Source organism: Mus pahari, chromosome 21, assembly GCF_900095145.1.
Source record: "Mus pahari chromosome 21, PAHARI_EIJ_v1.1, whole genome shotgun sequence".
Lineage (NCBI taxonomy): Eukaryota > Metazoa > Chordata > Mammalia > Rodentia > Muridae > Mus > Mus pahari.
This window is the reverse complement of record NC_034610.1, coordinates 20,134,528-20,153,945: the sequence shown is the minus strand read 5'-3', so window position 1 is coordinate 20,153,945 and position 19,418 is coordinate 20,134,528. Positions and strand designations below refer to the sequence as shown.

At 47.9% G+C, this 19,418-nt stretch overlaps 1 protein-coding gene across 4 annotated transcripts in view; it reads right to left on the bottom strand.

Moving 5' to 3' along the window:
• Unkl (unk like zinc finger) overlaps positions 1-16,962 on the bottom strand; it is a 45,813-nt gene extending 28,851 nt beyond the window's left edge. Inside the window, exons 1-4 of one of the 4 annotated variants that reach the window (XM_029532917.1) lie at positions 16,867-16,962; positions 15,689-15,898; positions 3,999-4,175; positions 2,611-2,744 (exon numbers count right to left, since the gene is read on the bottom strand). In XM_029532917.1, the coding sequence (XP_029388777.1) occupies positions 2,611-2,744; positions 3,999-4,175; positions 15,689-15,898; positions 16,867-16,943 (598 nt within the window). In that variant the 5' untranslated portion in view covers positions 16,944-16,962. Of the gene's footprint in view, positions 1-2,610; positions 2,745-3,998; positions 4,176-15,688; positions 15,899-16,554; positions 16,570-16,866 lie in introns of those variants that run through there. The other 3 variants (XM_021221280.1, XM_029532918.1, XM_029532919.1) reach the window with 3 other exon arrangements.
• Between the last annotated feature and the right edge of the window lie 2,456 nt (positions 16,963-19,418).

Sequence of the window (19,418 nt, the reverse complement as noted above, 5' to 3'; positions counted from 1 at the left end):
ACTTTTAAAAATACTTAACATTAGCCAAGTGGTAGTGGCACATGCCTTTTAATCCCAGTACTCAAGAAGCAGAGGCAAGTAGATCTGTAAGTTCAAAGCCAGGCTGGTTTACAGAGTGAGTTCCTGGACAGCCAGAGCTACACAGAAAAACCTAGTCTGGGGGGGGGGGATAATTTTTAAAAAAAGATTTATCTATCTATCTATCTATCTATCTATTGTATATGAGTACACTGTAGCTATACTGATGGTTGCGAGCCATCATGTGGTTGCTGGGAATTGATTTCTGGACCTCTGCTCCCTCTGGTCAGCCCTGCTAGCTCTGGTCAACAATGCTCACTCCGGCACTGCCATTTATTTATTATAGCTGTTTTCAGACACACCAGAAAAGGGTGTCTGTTCTCATTACGGATGGTTGGGAGCCATCATGTGGTGCTGTGATTTGAACTCAGGACCTTCAGAAGAGCAGTCAATACTCTTAACCTCTGAGCTATCGTCTCTCCAGCCCCCGGGGGGAAACATCTTAATGTTTTTAAAGAACAGGTTACACATAACCTAGATGAGCTTCAAACTTAATGCCTTGTGGCTGCCTCCCCAGTGCTATGGTTGCAGGTGTGAGCCACCAAGAACCCACTCAGGCTCTGCTGAAGATGAGCCAGGGACCTAACGCCCAGACAAGCGGTCTAGCACCGAATCACATACACGCAGCTCTTTTTCTCTCTATTGTGAGAGAAGGTCCCATTCATTGCCCAGACTGACCTTAAACTTGCTCTGTAGTTCAAGGTGGCCTAGATTTTGCAGTTCTGCTGAAACCCAGCCTCCTAAGATATAAGATTACAGGCATATACTAACCATATCCAGTTCAGTATCTATGTTAGCTGTATGAAAACAGTTTTAGTATATAGCCTAGGCTGGTCTTGAGTTCATGGTCATCCTGCATCAGCCTCCTGGGTACTAGACTCACAGTGTGCTTTATCACATCCAGCTTAAACATGGTTAATTTTGCCAGGCATGGTGGCACATGTGCAGCAGATGCAGATGGATCTTTTAGAGTTTGAGGCCAGCCTGGTCTACATGGTGAGTTCCAGGAAAGCCAGAGCTACATCATAAGACCCTACCTCAAAACAAAAGAACAACAACAAAATAACATCAATGACACCCCAACTCTGAGGCTGGCTGCGCTGGTTCATGCCTTTAATTCCCGCACTGGAGAAGCAGGCCTATCTCTCCGAGTTCAAGGTAAGTCTGGGCTACATAGTGATACCCTTTGTCAAAAAAGGAAAAACCCCAAATAAACAAGAACATGAGTAAAGATCTCTCTAAAAATCACTTCCTTTCTTTTGTCCTATTCAGCTAAATCCTGATGAGTCCAATCTACCCTCCAGAGATCTCCCACCTGTGGCACTGATCAGATGCCCACGGGGAGGCTGATGAATAGAGCAGAAGGGTGATACAAACACACAAAGTCAGACATGAGGCTGCAGCCACTCTGTCCTCTGGTTGATTATCACACTCTGTCCCTGACTTTGGGACAGGCTACTGCAAGTTTCCTGTGGAACAGAGGGACTGGAAAAGTGGCATCTCTCTCCTTTCCCCAAACCTACAGTGTTACAATAAGCCACAACTTGTCAGCACCGAGCCAGGCGGGGCAATGAAAAGCGTGCAGTGTGACTGCCACACCGCACAGTGGGGGATCACGGTAAAACATGGAGTCACAACAGCTCCGCAGCCATGTTGCTAATGGATCTGGCCTCTGGCCCCAGCTCGATTCATCTTATCCAAGGAGAGGGGAAGACTGCAAGCAGACAACTCACAGCCGGACTATCTGCAATTTGGAAGCACTGTTTATAAACTAGAAAACCCTGACGTTGAGCGGTAGTGGCAGACATCCATGATCGCAGCACTTGGGAGGCAAAGGCAGGCAGATCTCTGTGAGTTTCAAGGCCAGACTAGTCTACAGAGTGAGTTCCAGGATGGTCAGGGCTACAGAGAAACCCTGTCTCAGAAAAACCAAACAACAATAACAACAAAACACTTTCACAGGCCATGTGGTACATGAGGAAAAGGGATGGGTGCACATGACTACCCTTGAATATGGAATTTCCTTTCAAGGTGAAGAGAATGTTCTAGAATTAGGTAGCTCTGTTGGTTCACACTGTGAATGTACCTAATGTAACACAACTGCTCCCTTTAAGATGGTGACTTGCATATGTGTGCACACACCCTTGGGTGCATGTGTGTGAGCTAGAGGTCGACATTAAGTGTCTTCCTTCCACATTCCTACCTTATCTTTTTACATGTACTATACAATGCGCTGGCACAGGCTGCCTCCAAGTTGTTGTGGGCCCTGAACACTTCCCTCAGTCCCACAACCAACCAATACCACCCACCAAGGTGGTGTGACGGGTCAGCACTGCCTGGGACCAGATGGACGGCTAGGTTCCAATCCCGTTTGGCCACCTGTTTCGTAAGTGGCTCACGGTTAGTAGTGGGCTGAGGAGCCCTGACTTTACCATTTGCCCTCTTCTCTAGCGTAAGAACTCACAGATGCAGCAGGTACCTGGACAAAGCCATGGCTTGCCCCTGCAAGGACTGCAGCAACTCCAGGCTCACCTTGCCACCGAGGATCCTCACCGAGAATCTTCTCGATCATGGCCTGGCTGGCCAAGACCCCAGGCTGCAGATCAGGTACACCATCCCCTCCGCTGAGCTGGCCATTCTGCAGGGCTTCCTGAGCCTGAAGCTCCCTGCAACCAACAGCACAGTACAGCAGTTACAGCCTGGGGGTTCCCGGAGGTGGGGCAAGCTAGCAGAATCCATGGCTCCAAAGCCACTTGGTCACCTCACTAACACTACCTGAGGGTTTAGAGCCAGACCACAGCAGCAGCAGCAGGCCCAGCAGCCTTGTCTTCTGACAGAAGTTCTATCGCAAATTTCAACAGTAGAGCTGGTTCACTTAGAAAAGATCTGCCCCACCGGGTGTGGTGGCGCATGCCTTTAGTCCCAGCACTTGGGAGGCAGAGGCAGGTGAATTTCTGAGTTCGAGGCCAGCCAGGGCTACACAGAGAAATCATGTATAATAAAAAAAAAAAAAAAAAAAAAAAAAAAAAAAAAAAATCTGCCCCGATTCTCCACCCCTTAGACAGAGTCGATGCAGCCCTCCCAGCTGTCCTAGAGCTTGCTATATAGATCGGGCTGTGCTGAAACTTAAAGGAGACCTGCCTGCTTCTGCCTCCCAAGTACTGGGACTAAAGGTGTACACAACCACATTTCTGTCTTTCTGTCTGTCTGTCTGTCTGTCTGTCTGTTTGTCTTTGGAGAAGAGGGCTCTCTCAGCTGTAGCTCAGAATGTCCTAATGTTTACTAAGTCACCATACATCACAGACCAGCCTTGAACTCATGGCAACTGAGCCTGACTCAGCCTCCCACATGTTAGGCTATTATAGGTGTGAGCTCAGGACGAAGCTTTCCACAGCAGCCGGGCACACTTGGTACTCCTTTGTCTAGACCAGCAGTTCTCAGCCTGTCACAGTCCAGGTCCCTTTGGCAAATCTGTCTCAAAAAATATTTACACTACAACTCATAACAGTTGCAACTTTACAGTTATGAAGTAGCAATGAAAATAATTTGATGGTTGGGGTCACCACAACATGAGGAACTGTATTAAAGAGTGGCAGCGTCAGGATCTTTGCACCCATTTGTGGCTCACAATACACAAGGACGCACTGAGAACATGTGGGAGGCTAGGATGGAACTCAGTTGGCAGTGTGCTTTCGCAGCATGCACAAAACCCTGGGTTTGTTCCTTAGCCCACATGAACTGGGCGTGGTGGCAAACTGTGATCTTAGCACTTTAGGAGTGACAAGTGGAAACAGAGTTTGAGGCCAGTGTGAGATACACAGGAGATCTTGTCCCCCAAACAGTAAGTCAATAAAACAGGCTCAGAAAGAGACGCTTTGAAAGGATGATGCTGGAGTAGCAGTGGGTAAGCACCGACTCACCTGATGTCACACACAGGTGGCCGCAGGTCCAGGGGCCCGTGCGCGAAGGCACAGTGCAGCCCGTTCTTCACACAGTGGCCCCGTGCATCTGTCTCATGAATACACGTGCCTGTCTTGTAGTAGCGCAGGTGGTACTTACGCTCCGTGTCCCCAGTTGTTCGATGCAGGTAAGGGCATCTGGGAAGCAGAGGGATGAAAACACTGACAACCGTGGAGGGCTGCTTTTACATTCCTGCACACCAAGGTCTGCTCCGACCACAAATGACTCTACTCAACAAGGACCTGTCCCCGCCTCCACAACCCTCCCAAGGTGCTCAGACCTAATCTGATAGACACATCGAAAACCACCGATTTCCATCAAAGCAACTATTTGCCTTCACCTCACAATAATCTGCTTGCCAAAATGGCACACTCTGAGGCATGCTGCCTTTCCGTACTCACCAGGCACTGCTACTGGCGCTGGTCGGTTCTTTGTCAATCTGACACAAGCCAGGGCAATCAGGTGCCAGGGAACCTTAGGTGCCAGGGAACCTTAAGTAAGAAAATGCCTCCAGGGCTGGTAAGAGCACTGACTGCTCTTCCGAAGGTCCTGAGCTCAAATCCCAGCAACCATATGGTGGCTCACAACCACCCATAATGAGATCTGACGCCCTCTTCTGGTGTGTCTGAAGACAGCTACAGTGTACTTATTTGTAGTAATAATAATAATAATAATAATAATAATAATAATAAAATAATAAATAATAATTAAATTACAAATTACTTATTTGTAATAATAAATAAATCTTAAGGAAAAGGAAAGAGAAGAAAAGGCCCCGATCAGACTGCCCTGTAGACAAACCTGTGAGGGTTTTTTGGTTATTTTGGACTGACGATTGATATGGGAGGATCCAGTCCACTGTGGGAGGCACTGACCCTGAGCATGACTGGATTATATAAGAAAACAAACTAAGCCAGATGGTGGTGGTGTATGTTTTTTGTTTTTTTTGTTTGTTTGTTTGTTTTTTTTTGGTGGTGTATGTTTTTAACACTAGCACTCTGGAAGCTGAGGCAGGCAGATCTCTGAGTTAGAGGCCAGTCTGGTCCAGGACAGCCAGATCTGAACAGTGAAACCCTGCATCAAACAAACAAACAAACAAACAGAAAAACAAAGCAAACCGAGCAAGCCACAGACAGCAAGGCTGTGAGTAGAGCTCTTCTGGGATGGCTTTCTGGGGGTTTTCTTCGGGGGGCATCTGCTCGTTCCCTCAGTGATGGGTGTGAGGTAAGCGAGCCAGATAAACCCTTTCCTCCCTGAAATTGCTTTGGGTCAAAATGTTTTATCACAGAAAGAGAAAGCAAACTAAGACATTATCCTTATTATTGTTCATTGCTGTGCCAAAATCCACGACATCAGATAAAGACAGAGACTTGACTCTTGAGAAATTTACAGGCTCTCGCTACAGACCAGGCTGGCCTCCAACTTCATATCCACCTGCCTCTGCCTCCCAAGTGCTGGGATTAGAGGCGTGTGCCACCACCGTCTGACTTCTTTACTGATTTTTTATTTTCTTTAATCTTACCGTTGTTGAGGTAACTTTAAGTCAATGTTTTTTGTTTTTTCCTGGAAGTACTGGGAACTGAACCCAGGACTGCAGTCATACTAGACAAGCACTCTTAGCACTGAACCAAAGCTCCTGCCCTCCTTTGCTGACTTTAAAATAAAAGTATCTCCAAGAAACTTTAATCTCATTATAAATAAGCACTAAAGGGCCAGCACACAGAGTCAGGAATGACGGAGGGAGATCTCACTGTCTCTAGGAGCTACACTACAGAAGAAGCGAGCTACTGTCAAAGCTGTGCCCGTCTCTTCTCTCACACAGGAAGGTAAAGTTTCCCGCCTCCTCTGTATTTTGAGACAGGCTGTATGTATCCCAAGCTGGCTTCGAACTCCTAATTCTATCTCTACCCCTCAATTGCCAGAATTACAGATATAACTCCACTATGTGCCACTAGGCCTGACTTTTACTTATTTTTCAATTAAAATTATAATTTCTAAATATTTATTAATATTAATTAATAAAATATTTTAAAACAATGTAATAAAATATTTCTAAAAAATATTTTATTACATTGTTTATTTTCTGTATGTGTCCAACAACCCCAGGAGTCTGTTATTTCCAGGACTTAATTCACAATGTTCTTTGGTGTCAAGGACCTTTATCTAAGCCACTTCATCTGTTCTAAATTTAAAAAAAATTTTTTCAGACAGGATTTTACTACATAGATCTGTGGGGCTTAGAGCCACTATGTAGATGAGGCTGTCCTCAAACTCACAGATCTCTTGCCTCTGTCTCCTGAGCACTGGGATTAAAGGTGTGGACCACCACTCTTAGCCCTGAATAAAATTCTCAAATGTGGATTCCTGCCATGCAAACAGGCTTGCCCTCTTTCTGACATGTTATTATCAGAGAAGGTAGGGGCCCCTGGGTTCACCTCATGATGCTTTCCAGGAATGAGGGAAAGGAGTCTTAGGGGATTAACAGGGCCACAGACCTGGTCAGGAACAGCCAAGGCTGAGCCTGGGGCAAACATGAAGAGATGGGGCAATGTCATGTCACAACCACACAATAGGCCCAAGACCATATACTCCCAGAAGAGTCATAAGCTAGACTCTCTAACCTAGAGAAACAGAAGAATGGAACAAAGAGGCTTCATACTGAATGTGCGCGCTCCTGTGTGTGTGCATGCGCATGTGTATGAGACAGATGGAGACAATACTACAAACAAGCTCTCAAACAGAATGAATGACCTCGCCTCCACTGCAGCCTGCATCTACCTGTGCAGTACCCTGGCATGCCTCCACTGCAGTCCACGTCTATCTGCGCAGTACCCAGGCATGCCTCCACTGCAGCCCGCATCTACCTGCGCAGTACCCAGGCATGCCTCCACTGTAGCCCGCGTCTACCTGCGCAGTACCAAGGCATGCCTCCATTGCAGCCCGTGTCTATCTGCGCAGTACCCAGGGATTCTCCACTGCAGCCCGTGTCTACCTGCGCAGTACCCAGGCATGCCTCCACTGCAGCCCACATCTATCTGTGCAGTACCCAGGCATGCCTCCATTGCAGCCCGCATCTATCTGCGCAGTACCCAGGCATGCCTCCACTGCAGTCTGCATCTACCTGTGCAGTACCCAGGGATGCCTCCACTCCAGCAGTCTTTCATTGCAACTGCCATCCTGTCAGAGAAGACAGGTGACAGAAAAACATCACTTCAAAGGACAGGGCTCTAGAGAGGTCCGCACACTGTGGAGACAACTTAACCACCCTTATCCATCCTCCCAGTTTTACACTGAAATTTGTGTACATGCCCATAAGGTTTCTCTGACTTGTTCTGAGGGCACCTTGATGTTCCAGGACCATTGCCATGGCAACCAGAGCACCGGCTGAGATTTCTCCCTAGGACAGTCCCACTCCCACTACCTGGCACTCTTTTCTGCTCGGCCAGGCAGCCACTGCCCACTACTCCACGACCTCAAAGTTGGGCTTGGACCAAATGTAAAAGAACGGCCTAGATGATGGGCATGTCTTAGTCTCAGCACTTGGGAGATAGACATTGCAAGTTCAAGGCCAACCTGATTTACATAGTTAATTCAATGCAATTAATTTAATTCAAAAGCTCACTGTGGCTGGCTGTGGCATGCAGAGGACATCTCCCAAAAGAGATCCTCAGGGATTACTGCACATAAAAACCACAGGGACATTCAACAAGCTAAATGGTCCTTCCAGGGACATCCTCCAAGAGACTTCATCCTGAAAGATGCAATTTACTAACAACTAACCATATTGTAAGCTGATGTCTTTGTCCTCTAAGCTGACATCTTTCAGGAGTTTCCTCCTGTCAAATCCTCTGCCCCTGCGCTTCTCTAAGGCAAGTGAGCTCTGGCTGAGCTCAGTGCCTAGAACCTGCAGCCTTGGAAGCACGTTTTACACGAGTCCCTTGCAGATCCCAGCTTGTTCTTGGATTATAATTCCATTACCCTGAGCATCCTGGAGCCACTAAGAGCATATGCTCCCTCCAAAGCCAGCAACATGGCTCCTACATGCAATTCTCCAGCTCATGCTTCCACTCATGCACAAGTTTGCAGGACACACTCAACTTACAAGGAGGCTAGCTTTCACACAAGCCTCAGGCCTCACAAATTTTCCTTTCATTCATTCACTCATTTATTTATTTATTTATTTATTTATTTATTTATTTATTTATAGGATCTCACTATGTAGGCCTGGCTTTATTTATTTATAGGGTCTCACTATGTAGGCCTGGCTGCCCTGGATTTTGCTTTGTAAATCAGGCTGGCCTTGAACTCACAGAGATTTGCCTTCCTCTGGCTCCTGGGTGCTGGGATTACAAATATGCACCACCACAACTGGTCTCCCACAGGTTTGTATATGAAAACACTGCATAAGGGTCCTTCCACGCAGGCATCATATGTGAGAACCGCATGCCACAGCCATCAAGACAAGACTCGCTGCTGTAAGTATTAGAATGGAAAGCCAAGTTTTGTGGTGGTGGACCACTCCTTTAATCCCAGCACTCGGGAGGCAGAGGCAGGCAGATCTCTGAATTTGAAGCCAGCCTGGTCTACAACTTGAATTCCAGGACAGGCAGGGCTACAAAGAGAAACCCTTTGTTTGAAAAACAAAACAAAATAAGAACAACAACAAAAAAGAAAGAAAGCAAGAAAGCAAGCAAGCAAGCAAGCAAGCAAGCAAGAAAGAAAGAAAGAAAGAAAGAAAGAAAGAAAGAAAGAAAGAAAGAAAGAAAGAAAATCAAGAGGCTATAAAGATGGCTCAGTGGTTAAGAGCACTGGCTGCTCTTCCCAAGGACCTGAATTCAATCCTCAGTACCTACATGGCAGCTCACAAGTGTTTTTAACTACAAAGTATCCAATACCCTTATACTGATATACACATAAGCAAAACACCAATTCACATGAAATAAAAACAAATAAATTATTAGAAATTTTAAAAAATATATAATAAATCTTAGAAGGAGGGAGGAGGAGGAGGAAGGAGGAGGAGGAAGAGGAGGAAGAGAAGAAGGGGAAGAAGAGGAGGAAGAAGAGAGGAGGAAGAAGGAGAGGAGGAGGAGGAGGAGGATTATGATGAGGAGAAATAGAACCCAAAAAGTTGCCAACAGGTTGAAGTTAGAATAAAGTCTCCATAGACTCATATATCTGAATGCTTGGTCATCAGGGGGTGACACTGCTTAAAAGGGATCAGGAGGTGTGGCCTTATTGCAGGAAGTGTGTAACTGGGGAAGTGTGTAACTGGGGAAGTGTGTAACTGGGGGTGAGCTTTGAGGTTTCAAGTCTAAGCCAAGGCTAGGATTTCTCTTCCTGTTGCCTTTAGATCTGGATGTATAACACTCAGCAGCTCCTTCCCGGCTCCATGCCTGCCTGTGTGCCACCATGCTTCCTGCTATGATAACGGACTAAATCTCAGTCCCAATTAAATGCTTTCTTTTGTAAGAGTGGCTGTGGTCATTGTATCTCATCACAGCAACAGAGCACTGACCAATACAAACAGTCTCATCAGGAGCCACAATAAAAACGCACCCCCTCCGCTCCAGAAGCCCGTCTAGACAACATCTCTGCTCCCAGATGCCTCACGTGTCCTTAGGAGATGGGGGGGGGGGATGCCCTATGAACCAAGTAGGGAAATGAGGCCTGCTGCTCAGAAAAGGCAAAGCAAGCCGGGTGAGAGCTCATTTATGATTCTAGCAGCACAGTTGCTGAGGCAGGAGGACCGCCAAAAGGTCAAGCCCACTTTGTGTGGCGGTGAAAACCTGTCAGAACAACAGCAAACTCAAACCAAACTAAACCGAACTCTCAGCAAAGTTCCATCAAATTTCTGAGTCCAATTTTTTTTGTGTAAACAAGACAGATGGAAGCTTTTAGCCGGCTACAAGGCCAGGGACAGTGCCTAAGTCAGACAATAGCAGGCATACAGTGGGGGCCACTTAAATCTTACTCATCCAAACAACCATGAAGACACACTCCTAGCCCCCTAGAAGACTCTGCCTGCTATAGTTGAGGAAGACATACCCAAAACACCTTACCTTACCAAGTATTGTGCACCTGATCGTATGGAGGCGCCACACGTGGCCTCCCATAAGAATGGAGAGCTTCTGCCTGTGTACCAGTCCCATTTTCCTCCCCAGAAACTACCTCTAGAGAGAGGTGCTGGTTGTCATGGCACATGACTAAGCATGTGGAAGGCAGAAACAGGGGACAGGCAGACCTCTGTGAGTCTGAAGTCAGCCAAAGTCACATAGTAAGACCTTGTCTCAAGAAAACAGGAAAAGAGACAGAAAGACAGACAAGAGACACACACAGTGAATCTGCTTGCAGCCCTAAGAGCACCTGTGCTGGACATGCACGGAGATAAAAGTAACTCCATCAACTGCCCCAGCTGCTGCCTAATGGGCTTGGGAGACAGATCCACCCTGAGGTAGCCAGCTAACTTAACTAAGCAGGCCATTCCCATGGGGGCAAGGCCCACTACACACGACCCAGAGCTATCATTCAAGGCCCATCCTGGGAAAAGGTCTTTGGAGACTTCTTATGCCCACCAGAACAAAGGGCAAGTTGTCAGCCAGGATGGGATGAAGCAGGAAGTACCCTTTGGAGCCAAACCTTGCAGTGAAGTAGTTTGTAGGGCTCCAGGAGTTACCAAAGGACAGGCTGAAAGGGAATCATGGGAGGCAGCAAGGGCTGACCACTGTGGTAGTCTGAATGTAACTGGCCCCTAGAGGCCAGCAGGGAGTGGTACTATTAGGGGCTATGACTTTGCTGGAGGAAGTGTGTCACTGTGGGGGTGGGCTCTGAGGTTTCCTATACTCAAGCTACAAATACAGACTCCTTCTGCAGCCTACAGATCAAGATGTAGAACTCTCAGCTCCTTCTCCCAGCACAATGTCTGCCTGTACACTACCATGCTTCTTGCCACATCAACAATGAACTAACCCTCTGAAACTGTAAGCCAGCCCCAATTACATGTCTACCTGATCATGGTGTCCTCATCAGGGTGTCTTCACAGCAATGAAACCCTCAGACAGCTACCGACCGGGAAACAGGGTATGGGGATCTTAACCATGAGACTGTTAAACAGCAAGCTTTCCCCAAGAGGGCGTGCCCACAAGGGAGAAGTAGGAGGACTTTACAGAGAGAGATGAAAGAGGGAGGAGGAGGTCACTGAGGTCAGGGAGGGTAGGAAAGCCAGAAGGAAAGGGCGAGGACAGGAAGAAGAGGCCCACAGAGACACACTCCAGTGCTGCCCTCCTGGCACAGGTCCTGAGCCCCAGGGTGAGCCCACATCAAGAATTACCACTCACTGGCTAAAGGGCCTTTACTCTGAGAAATGGCGATATTTGAAAATAATGGATTTGTGGGGCTAGGCATGTGGCTCAGAGGTTAACCCTAGCTTTCTTGAGGACCTGGGTTTTACTTCAGTAATACAATAAGTGTTTATTAATTGCTTGGTAGTACTATGCAAAAAGTAAAATAAAATAAATTCATGACCCTGATATAAAGGGGAAGCCCCACCATCATTGCTCTGGAGGGTACTATCTAATTTATCATCTCTATGGCAACTCTGCATGAGCCAGAAGTGCAATTCAGTAAGAAAAATCCCACCCATTCCACATGTGCAGCAATGGGGAAGTCCTCAGTAATTACTAAGCAGAGATTCCCAGTGGAGGCAGCCTGTCGAATGCTTCCTCAGGGGCAAATCATTCCATGTGCTCTAGATAAGCCCCAAACAAAAATCCTCCCTGAGACATCCCTGCCGCTGAAGTGTCAGACACACAGAAGACAGTTAGCACGTCTAACGTACGTGGTTAATTACCACAGCTAAGGGGGTGCTGCTTAGTGTGGCGCACTTCCTTCTAGGGAGAAAGGACACACTGGGTGCCCAGTGTGACATGCTCCAATACCAGGCCAGCCAGTTTCAGAACCACAAACTGTCTGAGACATGACTGATTTTAGATTCATTTTATTGTATGTGTTTGAGTGTCATATCTGCATGTTTCTCTGTCTAATGTGTGTGTGCCTGGCACCTACAGACTTCAGTAGTGTGTCACGATTCCCTGGACCTGGAGTCCTAAGTGGGTTGTGAGCTACCATGAGGGTGCTGGAAACTGATCCCAGGTCGTCTGGAAGTGCTCTTAACCACTGAGCCAACCCTTTATCCCAAGACATGCTTTCTTTTAACAAATTAAGATTATCATTGGGGAGCTATCTGCAGGCCATACTCTAGGACAAGGTCAGGCAAGGCTGGCACCATTCCATTCACCTCCTGTCTTCTAGCTCCAGGCTCAGGTAGCCGCAATCCCAAGGTGACCAAAAGAATATGGAAAATTAGGAACTGAGCCTGGGTCTCAACCAGACAGTCACCTGTCTTCTAGCAACATGTTCAAAGGAACCACTAGTTCAAGAGGATGTCAGCAGCACAGCTTTGGTAGATTAAATACCATAGGTGATCGCCCACCTTCAATCTAGCACTTAGGAGGCAGAGGCAGGTGGATCTCTGTGTATTCAAAGTCAGCCTGGTCTACATAGTGAGTTCCAGAACAGTCAGGACTAAAGACTACATCTAAAAATAAATACATTGCATATATTTAGATAGTATGTGTGTGCATGCACGTGCAAACATGCATATGTGCTATAGCATATGTACAGGAGTCAGAGGATAACTTGCATGAATTTTCTTCTTCCATCATGCGAGTCATGTTAAAGTCATTAAGTTTAAGTCAATCTTCACTTGGCAGCAAATGTTTTTGCCCAGTGAACTATACTGCTGGCTCTACAACATTGTAACTGAAGCTCAGCAGGCTACACTATTTATCTAGCTTGGCCCTCAAGCTACATTAAGAGCAACTATATATATACATTTAAAACCTTTCTGTGCCAGGCGTGGTGGTGCATGCCTTTAATCCCAGCACTCGGGAGGCAGAGGCAGGCGGATTTCTGAGTTCGAGGCCAGCCTGGTCTACAGAGTGAGTTCCAGGACAGCCAGGGCTATACAGAGAAACCCCGTCTCAAAAAACCAAAAAACCAAAACCAAAACAAACAAACAAAAAAACCTTTCTGTGAGGGGCTGGAGAGATGGCTCAGCAGCCAGGACCATGCTCTTGCCGAGGACCCAAGCCGAGCTTTCAGAACTCACACTAGGTAACTAACAGCTACCTATAACCTGAGGGCCGGCAGATCCTCCAGTCTCTGTGGGCTCCTGAACCCTCATGTGTACAGAAACACACACAAAATTAAAAACACAATCTTGAAAAAAAATCAGTGAGCCTGGCAGTGATGGTGCTTACCTTTAATCCCAGCACTCGGGAGATAGAGGCAGGAGGATCTCTATGAGTTTGAGGCCTGCCTTGCCAACAACCTGAGTTCCAGGACAGCCAGGGCTACACAGAGAAACCCTATCTCAAACCAAACCAAACCAAACCAAACCAATCCAAGTCCAGTATGGTTGTAAACACATTTGGGCAAGTAATCTCCGGGAGCTGGAGACTAGCCTGGTCTACACGGTCAGGCTACTCAGAGCTACACAGACACTGAGGGACGTATACATCAGTGGAGGAGGGTTGGCGCTTGGGTTCTCTCCCTATCAACATATTTATTTCACAGGCACTAGATCCCTCTAAAATGTCAAGAGAAACAAGCCTTTAAGACAGAGACTGTTGACAGGCAGTGGTGGTGACATCTTTAGTTCCAGCACTTGGGAGGCAGAAGCAAGTGGATCTGAGTTTGAGGCCAGCCTGGTCTACAGAGTTCCAAACCAGCCAAGGCTACACAGAGAAACCATGTCTGGGGGTGGGGGTGGGGGCAAAAAACAAAAAACAAACAAACAAACAAACAAACAAAAAAGACAGACCAATACTTCGCCTCAGAACAGGAAGCTAACCCCCACATCCCCAAACTGTCCAAAGGAAGAACTGAACACCTCCTGATATTATATTCCACCTCCCTTTGAACACAAAGTCTCACTTGGACTGTCTCTGTATTCATTATTTCAAAACCAAGATGTCTGGAGCTGGAGAAAGAGCTGTCAGTAAAATACTTGCCTTGAAAGCATAAAGACCTGAGTTTGATCCCCAGAACTCTGATCAAAAACAAAACAAGGGGGTTGGAGAGATGATGGCTCAGTGGTTAAGAGCACCGACTGCTCTTCCAGAGGTCCTGAGTTCAAATCCAAGCAACCACATGGTGGCTCACAACCATCCGTAATGGGATCTGATGCCCTCTTCTCGAGTGTCTGAAGACAGCTACAGTGTACTTACATAAAATAAATAAATTTTTAAAAAATTTTCTAAAACAAAAACAAAGCAAAACAAAACAACAACACCACTGATGACAGTGGCACGCTCTTGTAATCCTAGTGCTAGGGCGGCAGACAGGTGGCCCCTAGCACCCGCAGGCAGGCCAACCAGCCTGGCCTATGTAACCAGCTCCAGAGCAGTGAGAGACCCTGTTTTAAAACAAGGCGAGGAACAACCAACATGTAAGGTTGACCTGTGAACTCTAATCGTATGTGTACACACTGGCCCATGAGCAATCACGCTCTGCTCCTGCACACACAAGCACACACATGCACACAAATAAAGACATCTGTTCATAACACCATTAGGAAACTTGTAAAATATAAACCAACCCAAACAAAACCTTGACTTCTTAAAATCCGAAAGTGTTACATAAATGACAATGTGCAAATTAAACAACTTTCCTACCATAAAAAACAAAACAAAAACAAAACAAAAAACCCACAACAAATGAACTGACTGAATCTCAGTGTTATGAGTCCTTGCCTGCATTAGTGAGATCACGAGCTCCTGTTCACAAATCAATTCTCAAATCCTTATCAGAATAACAGTTTTGCTATTCTTCTTTAAAATACATACATAAGCAAGAAAACATTCCACCACACTTACATGTTACACATGACACACTTAAAATTGACCACACAAAACTGTTTTAAAATCAGATAGCTGCGGGCTGGTGAGATGGCTCAGTGGGTAAGAGCACCCGACTGCTCTTCCAAAGGTCCAGAGTTCAAATCCCAGCAACCACATGGTGGCTCATAACCATCCGTAACAAGATCTGAGTCCCTCTTCTGGAGTGTCTGAAGTCAGCTACAGTGTATTTACATATAATAAATAAATAAATCTTAAAAAAAAAAAAATCAGATAGCTGCAAAACATGGGCCAGTTTTAAAGTAGAGCATTGGATGGGATGGGGTGGTAAGTGAATCAAAATCAGTTTGAATTACCAAAGATTTCCCCCTATAACATACACACACAATCTTTTAGGAAACTAGCCTACAAACTCAAGCACAATACTCTACTGACCCCTGGAAGCCTTGAATAAAAATGAGGTTCCCTCTACAGGTAGTGGGTGTTAAAAAGAACCAAGGAGACCAGTGTAGTGGCATACATCTTTAATGCCAGCACTTTAAGGGGCCAAGACAGGTATCACTATGAGTTCGAGGCCAATCTGGTCTACATACAGTGTTTCAGGACAGCCAGGACTACATAAAGACACCCTGTCTCAAAACAAAAACCAGAAACCTCAAAAACCTGTTGATCAGAGAGTCAACACCAGCCCTGAGGAAAGACCAGGAGCCACCCACCGGAACCCCACTTACTCATCACCATCGGGACACAGGCCGGTGGCCTCATCGTACTTGGAGCAGTATACGTCCGGGCTGTAGTTGAAGGTGCCATCGCGTCGTCGGAGCGGTCTGCGCCGACGCTGATTTAGGAAATGCCAATGGAAACAGGTGAACGGCCTGTGCTGGCTGCACTTATGCTGCAAAAACAGGGAGCACTGCTCTGTCCTAAACTCCTTTAGATACCTAAAAAGACAAACAGCGTTGCGGGCCGCAGCCACCGCTGGCTGGAGGCCCCTGGGATGCGGCGGGGCAGGGTCCCAGACACGAAGCACCCCCCCCCCCAACACACACATACACACACACACATTGAGTCCACCCTGACTGCCATGGCCCGGTACCCTCCTTTTTTCAAAGCACCCCGGGTGTCACTTCCCAACTCGGAGACCAGGTAACTCCAGACAGTCAGGCAGACACTCCGTTCCCTGACCTCCAGATACCACTTCCCAGTCCCCAGATAAGGAAGATTCCCGGACAGGAGGCATAGACCTGCTCTTAGCAGGCCATTACCAACTCTGATCCCAGGTAACTCTTCAGAACTACACTCCATTCTCTGACCCCTTCTAGTCCTTGACCCCAGGGGCCACCTCTCAATCTTCAGTCCAGGTCTCCCGACTCCCGCTGGACTACCATCACAGGTTCCAGATGGACTGCAAGCGCCACCCGCCCACACCAGGCGCAACCCCTCTTCTGCGCCGCAGAAACGACCCCCGGGCTCACAACCAAGCGGCCACCGGACTCTAGGTGCGGCTCCGCCCCCAACCTAGAGGTCACCCCAGACCCCGGCACCGCCTCTCAACCTCAGGCAGCGATTGCCCGAGTCCGGATGGCCGTGCGCCCACCTCCAGCCCAGGCGCGGCCCTGAGCTACGAACGCAGGCGCTGTTCCCCAGACTCCAGTCTGGCGCGCGGGGTCGCCGCAGACCAGGAGCAAGTCCAGCCCCAAGCCAGGGGTCACCGAAAACCCTGGGCGCCGCCACTCCACCTTAGGCGGCGGCCCGCGCCTGGACGGCGTGACCCGCAAGGGCTGGCGGCGGGGGCGCGGGTGCGGGCGGGACGCACACACAGAGGCGACACCCGGGCCCTTGGCGCACGCGGGCCTCTGCTCTGCGCCGCAGCGCCCAGGAGGCCACGGACGGCAGCCCAGGCACTGACCTGTAGTGGGTTGGTTTCTCGGTCTGCGGGGGGGACCCGCTCAGCGCCGCCGCCGCCGCTTTCGAAACCGACGGCATTTTCAGTCAAAACAATGCAGCGCGCATGCGCCGCGCCGGCGCCCCCGGATCTCCCCCCCGCACAGAGCCCCCTGCGCCCCCCGCCGCGCCGGCCACACCCCCGGGCACGCCACGCCGGCCACGCCCCCGCCGACCCCTCGCCCACGCGCGCCGTTCGGCGCGGGTGACATACAGGCTCTGCCGGCCCACCACGGCCGCAGTTACTAGCGGAAAGCGGGACACGCCCGTTGTAGAGTCCCCATGAGGGCCTCTGCGTTCAGGGCTGCTGTTGGGCACAGGTTTCTTTGAACTGGAAAAGGTCTATAATTAGGCAGTGGCGATGGTCGCCCCTTTATTAAATTTGTGAATTTAAGGATAATCCGAGCGTGAATTCTGTTGAGCCACTTTTTAAAAAAACACAGAGTAAGAGGCTGCCAGCCAGATGAGCCTATCGGGTAAAGGATGTACAGGGTGGTCAGTAATCAGAGTGATCTGGGATCCGCTGAATGCTAACTGCACGTGGTGGGCAGGATGAATTCGGGAGAACCCAGGGCTGGCATTCACTAGTGTGTAACTGTTTGGCATGAGACATTTTAAATGGAAAGAAAAGTGACCACAGCTCCTCCGCTAACCGCGGGTGTGCCCTGAGGGATAATCTCTGAGTAGCACAGCCACAAGTGTTCTGAAAGGAATGGGCAGAAAGGAAAGGGATGTTTTCAGATGGGCGGATTACAGAAAACCTATTCCATTTCCAGAAACGCGATCTAAAATATGAACAGAGCATGGTCCACGTATGTAAGCTATATTTTAAAGTACTAGTAAGGTAAAAAGGGATTACCATTTGCTGGTAGGATTACTGACTTCTTCATATGACATTTTTGTAGACAAATTCTTTGAGTTGTTGACAACTTCGGGGAGTTTGTTTTGGTTTGGTTTGGGCACTAGAGGTAGAGCCCAGAGCCATGTGCATGCCAGCCAAGCACTTACACTGAGCATTTCCCCTAGCCCACAGACCCTGAAGGTAACTTAGTTTAAAGGACTTATTTTAATGGTTACACAAGCATGTGGATGGACAGTGAGTTGTAGGCAGTCCCAGCAAACAGAAACATCGTTTTTTCAAAGATCAAATGGAAGAATGAGCAAGCAGAGAAGGGCAGACAGGGGAACCTACAGAGGAATAAACTCAGACTGCTGAGGAACTAGGAATGAAAAAACTAGGTCAACCCCCAACTCCAGCCCGGAGAAACACGGAAGACAACCTAAGGAACCTGAGAGACCGCGGAGCTGGCTCCGTAAGGTGTGACAGAGAGCAGATGGCAGTGATGGTGGAACTCAACAACCTTTTCTGTGGACATGGGCAAAGGTCTCTCATCAAAAGATGTGTTTAGGGCTGGTGAGATGGCTCAGTGGGTAAGAGCACCCGACTGCTCTTCCGAAGGTCCAGAGTTCAAATCCCAGCAACCACATGCCCTCTTCTGGAGTGTCTGAAGACAGCTACAGTGTACTTACATATAATAAATAAATAAATCTTAAAAAAAAAAAAAATGTGTTTATTCCTCTGCAGACATCACCTGCGACACCCACATAAGGGCCAGATGTATCCTTTTATTGAAGCTGGTACTCAAGGGCTAGGGCTCAAAACAAAACTGACAGGTTTTTGTCTGTGTAACAGCTCACTTTCAACACTACTGAGCCTTTCCATTTTTAAGAACTTACAGAAAGTGGCTGTTGGGGCTGGAGAAATTGCTCACAATGGTTAAAAGTAATGGCTCCTCTACCAGAGGACCCAAGTTCAGTTCCCAGACCCTACATGGTTGCTCATAGCCATTTGTATCTCCAGTTCCAGGGAATCTGACATCCTCTTCTTACCTGTAAAGGCAACAGACATGAATGTGACGCACATACATACACATAAAATAAATCTAATTTTGTGTCAGTTATGTTAACTCCTCCTCCCTCAAAAAAACATGTTTTATTTAATCATTTCTTTCTGCCCAACAGTTTATCTACCGTCTTGTACATGCAGCTGGCTAATAGTTATAGGCCCTCTCCCTACCTGATATTTGCTGGGCACTCACCCAGAGAATTCACCAGGCTGAAAACAATAGGAAAAACACAAGCTACATTTGGGAAATAGGACAAGCATGGCACAAAAAAAAAAAAAAAATTAAACATTTAAGTAAGCCTTCAGCTAACAACCTATTCTCCTATCACTCTGTAAAATAAAATGGCAGATGTCAAGCTCGGATCTGGAGGTGCATGCCCTTGATCCCGCCACTCGGGAGGCAGATGCAGCTTCTGTCTCTGAGTTCGAGGCCAGCCTGGGGTACAGCCAGAATTCCAGGACGGCCAGGGGTACAGCCAGAATTCCAGGACGGCCAGGGGTACAGCCAGAATTCCAGGACGGCCAGGGATACCGCCAGAATTCCAGGGCGGCCAGGGATACAGCCAGAATTCCAGGACGGCCAGGGGTACAGCCAGAATTCCAGGACGGCC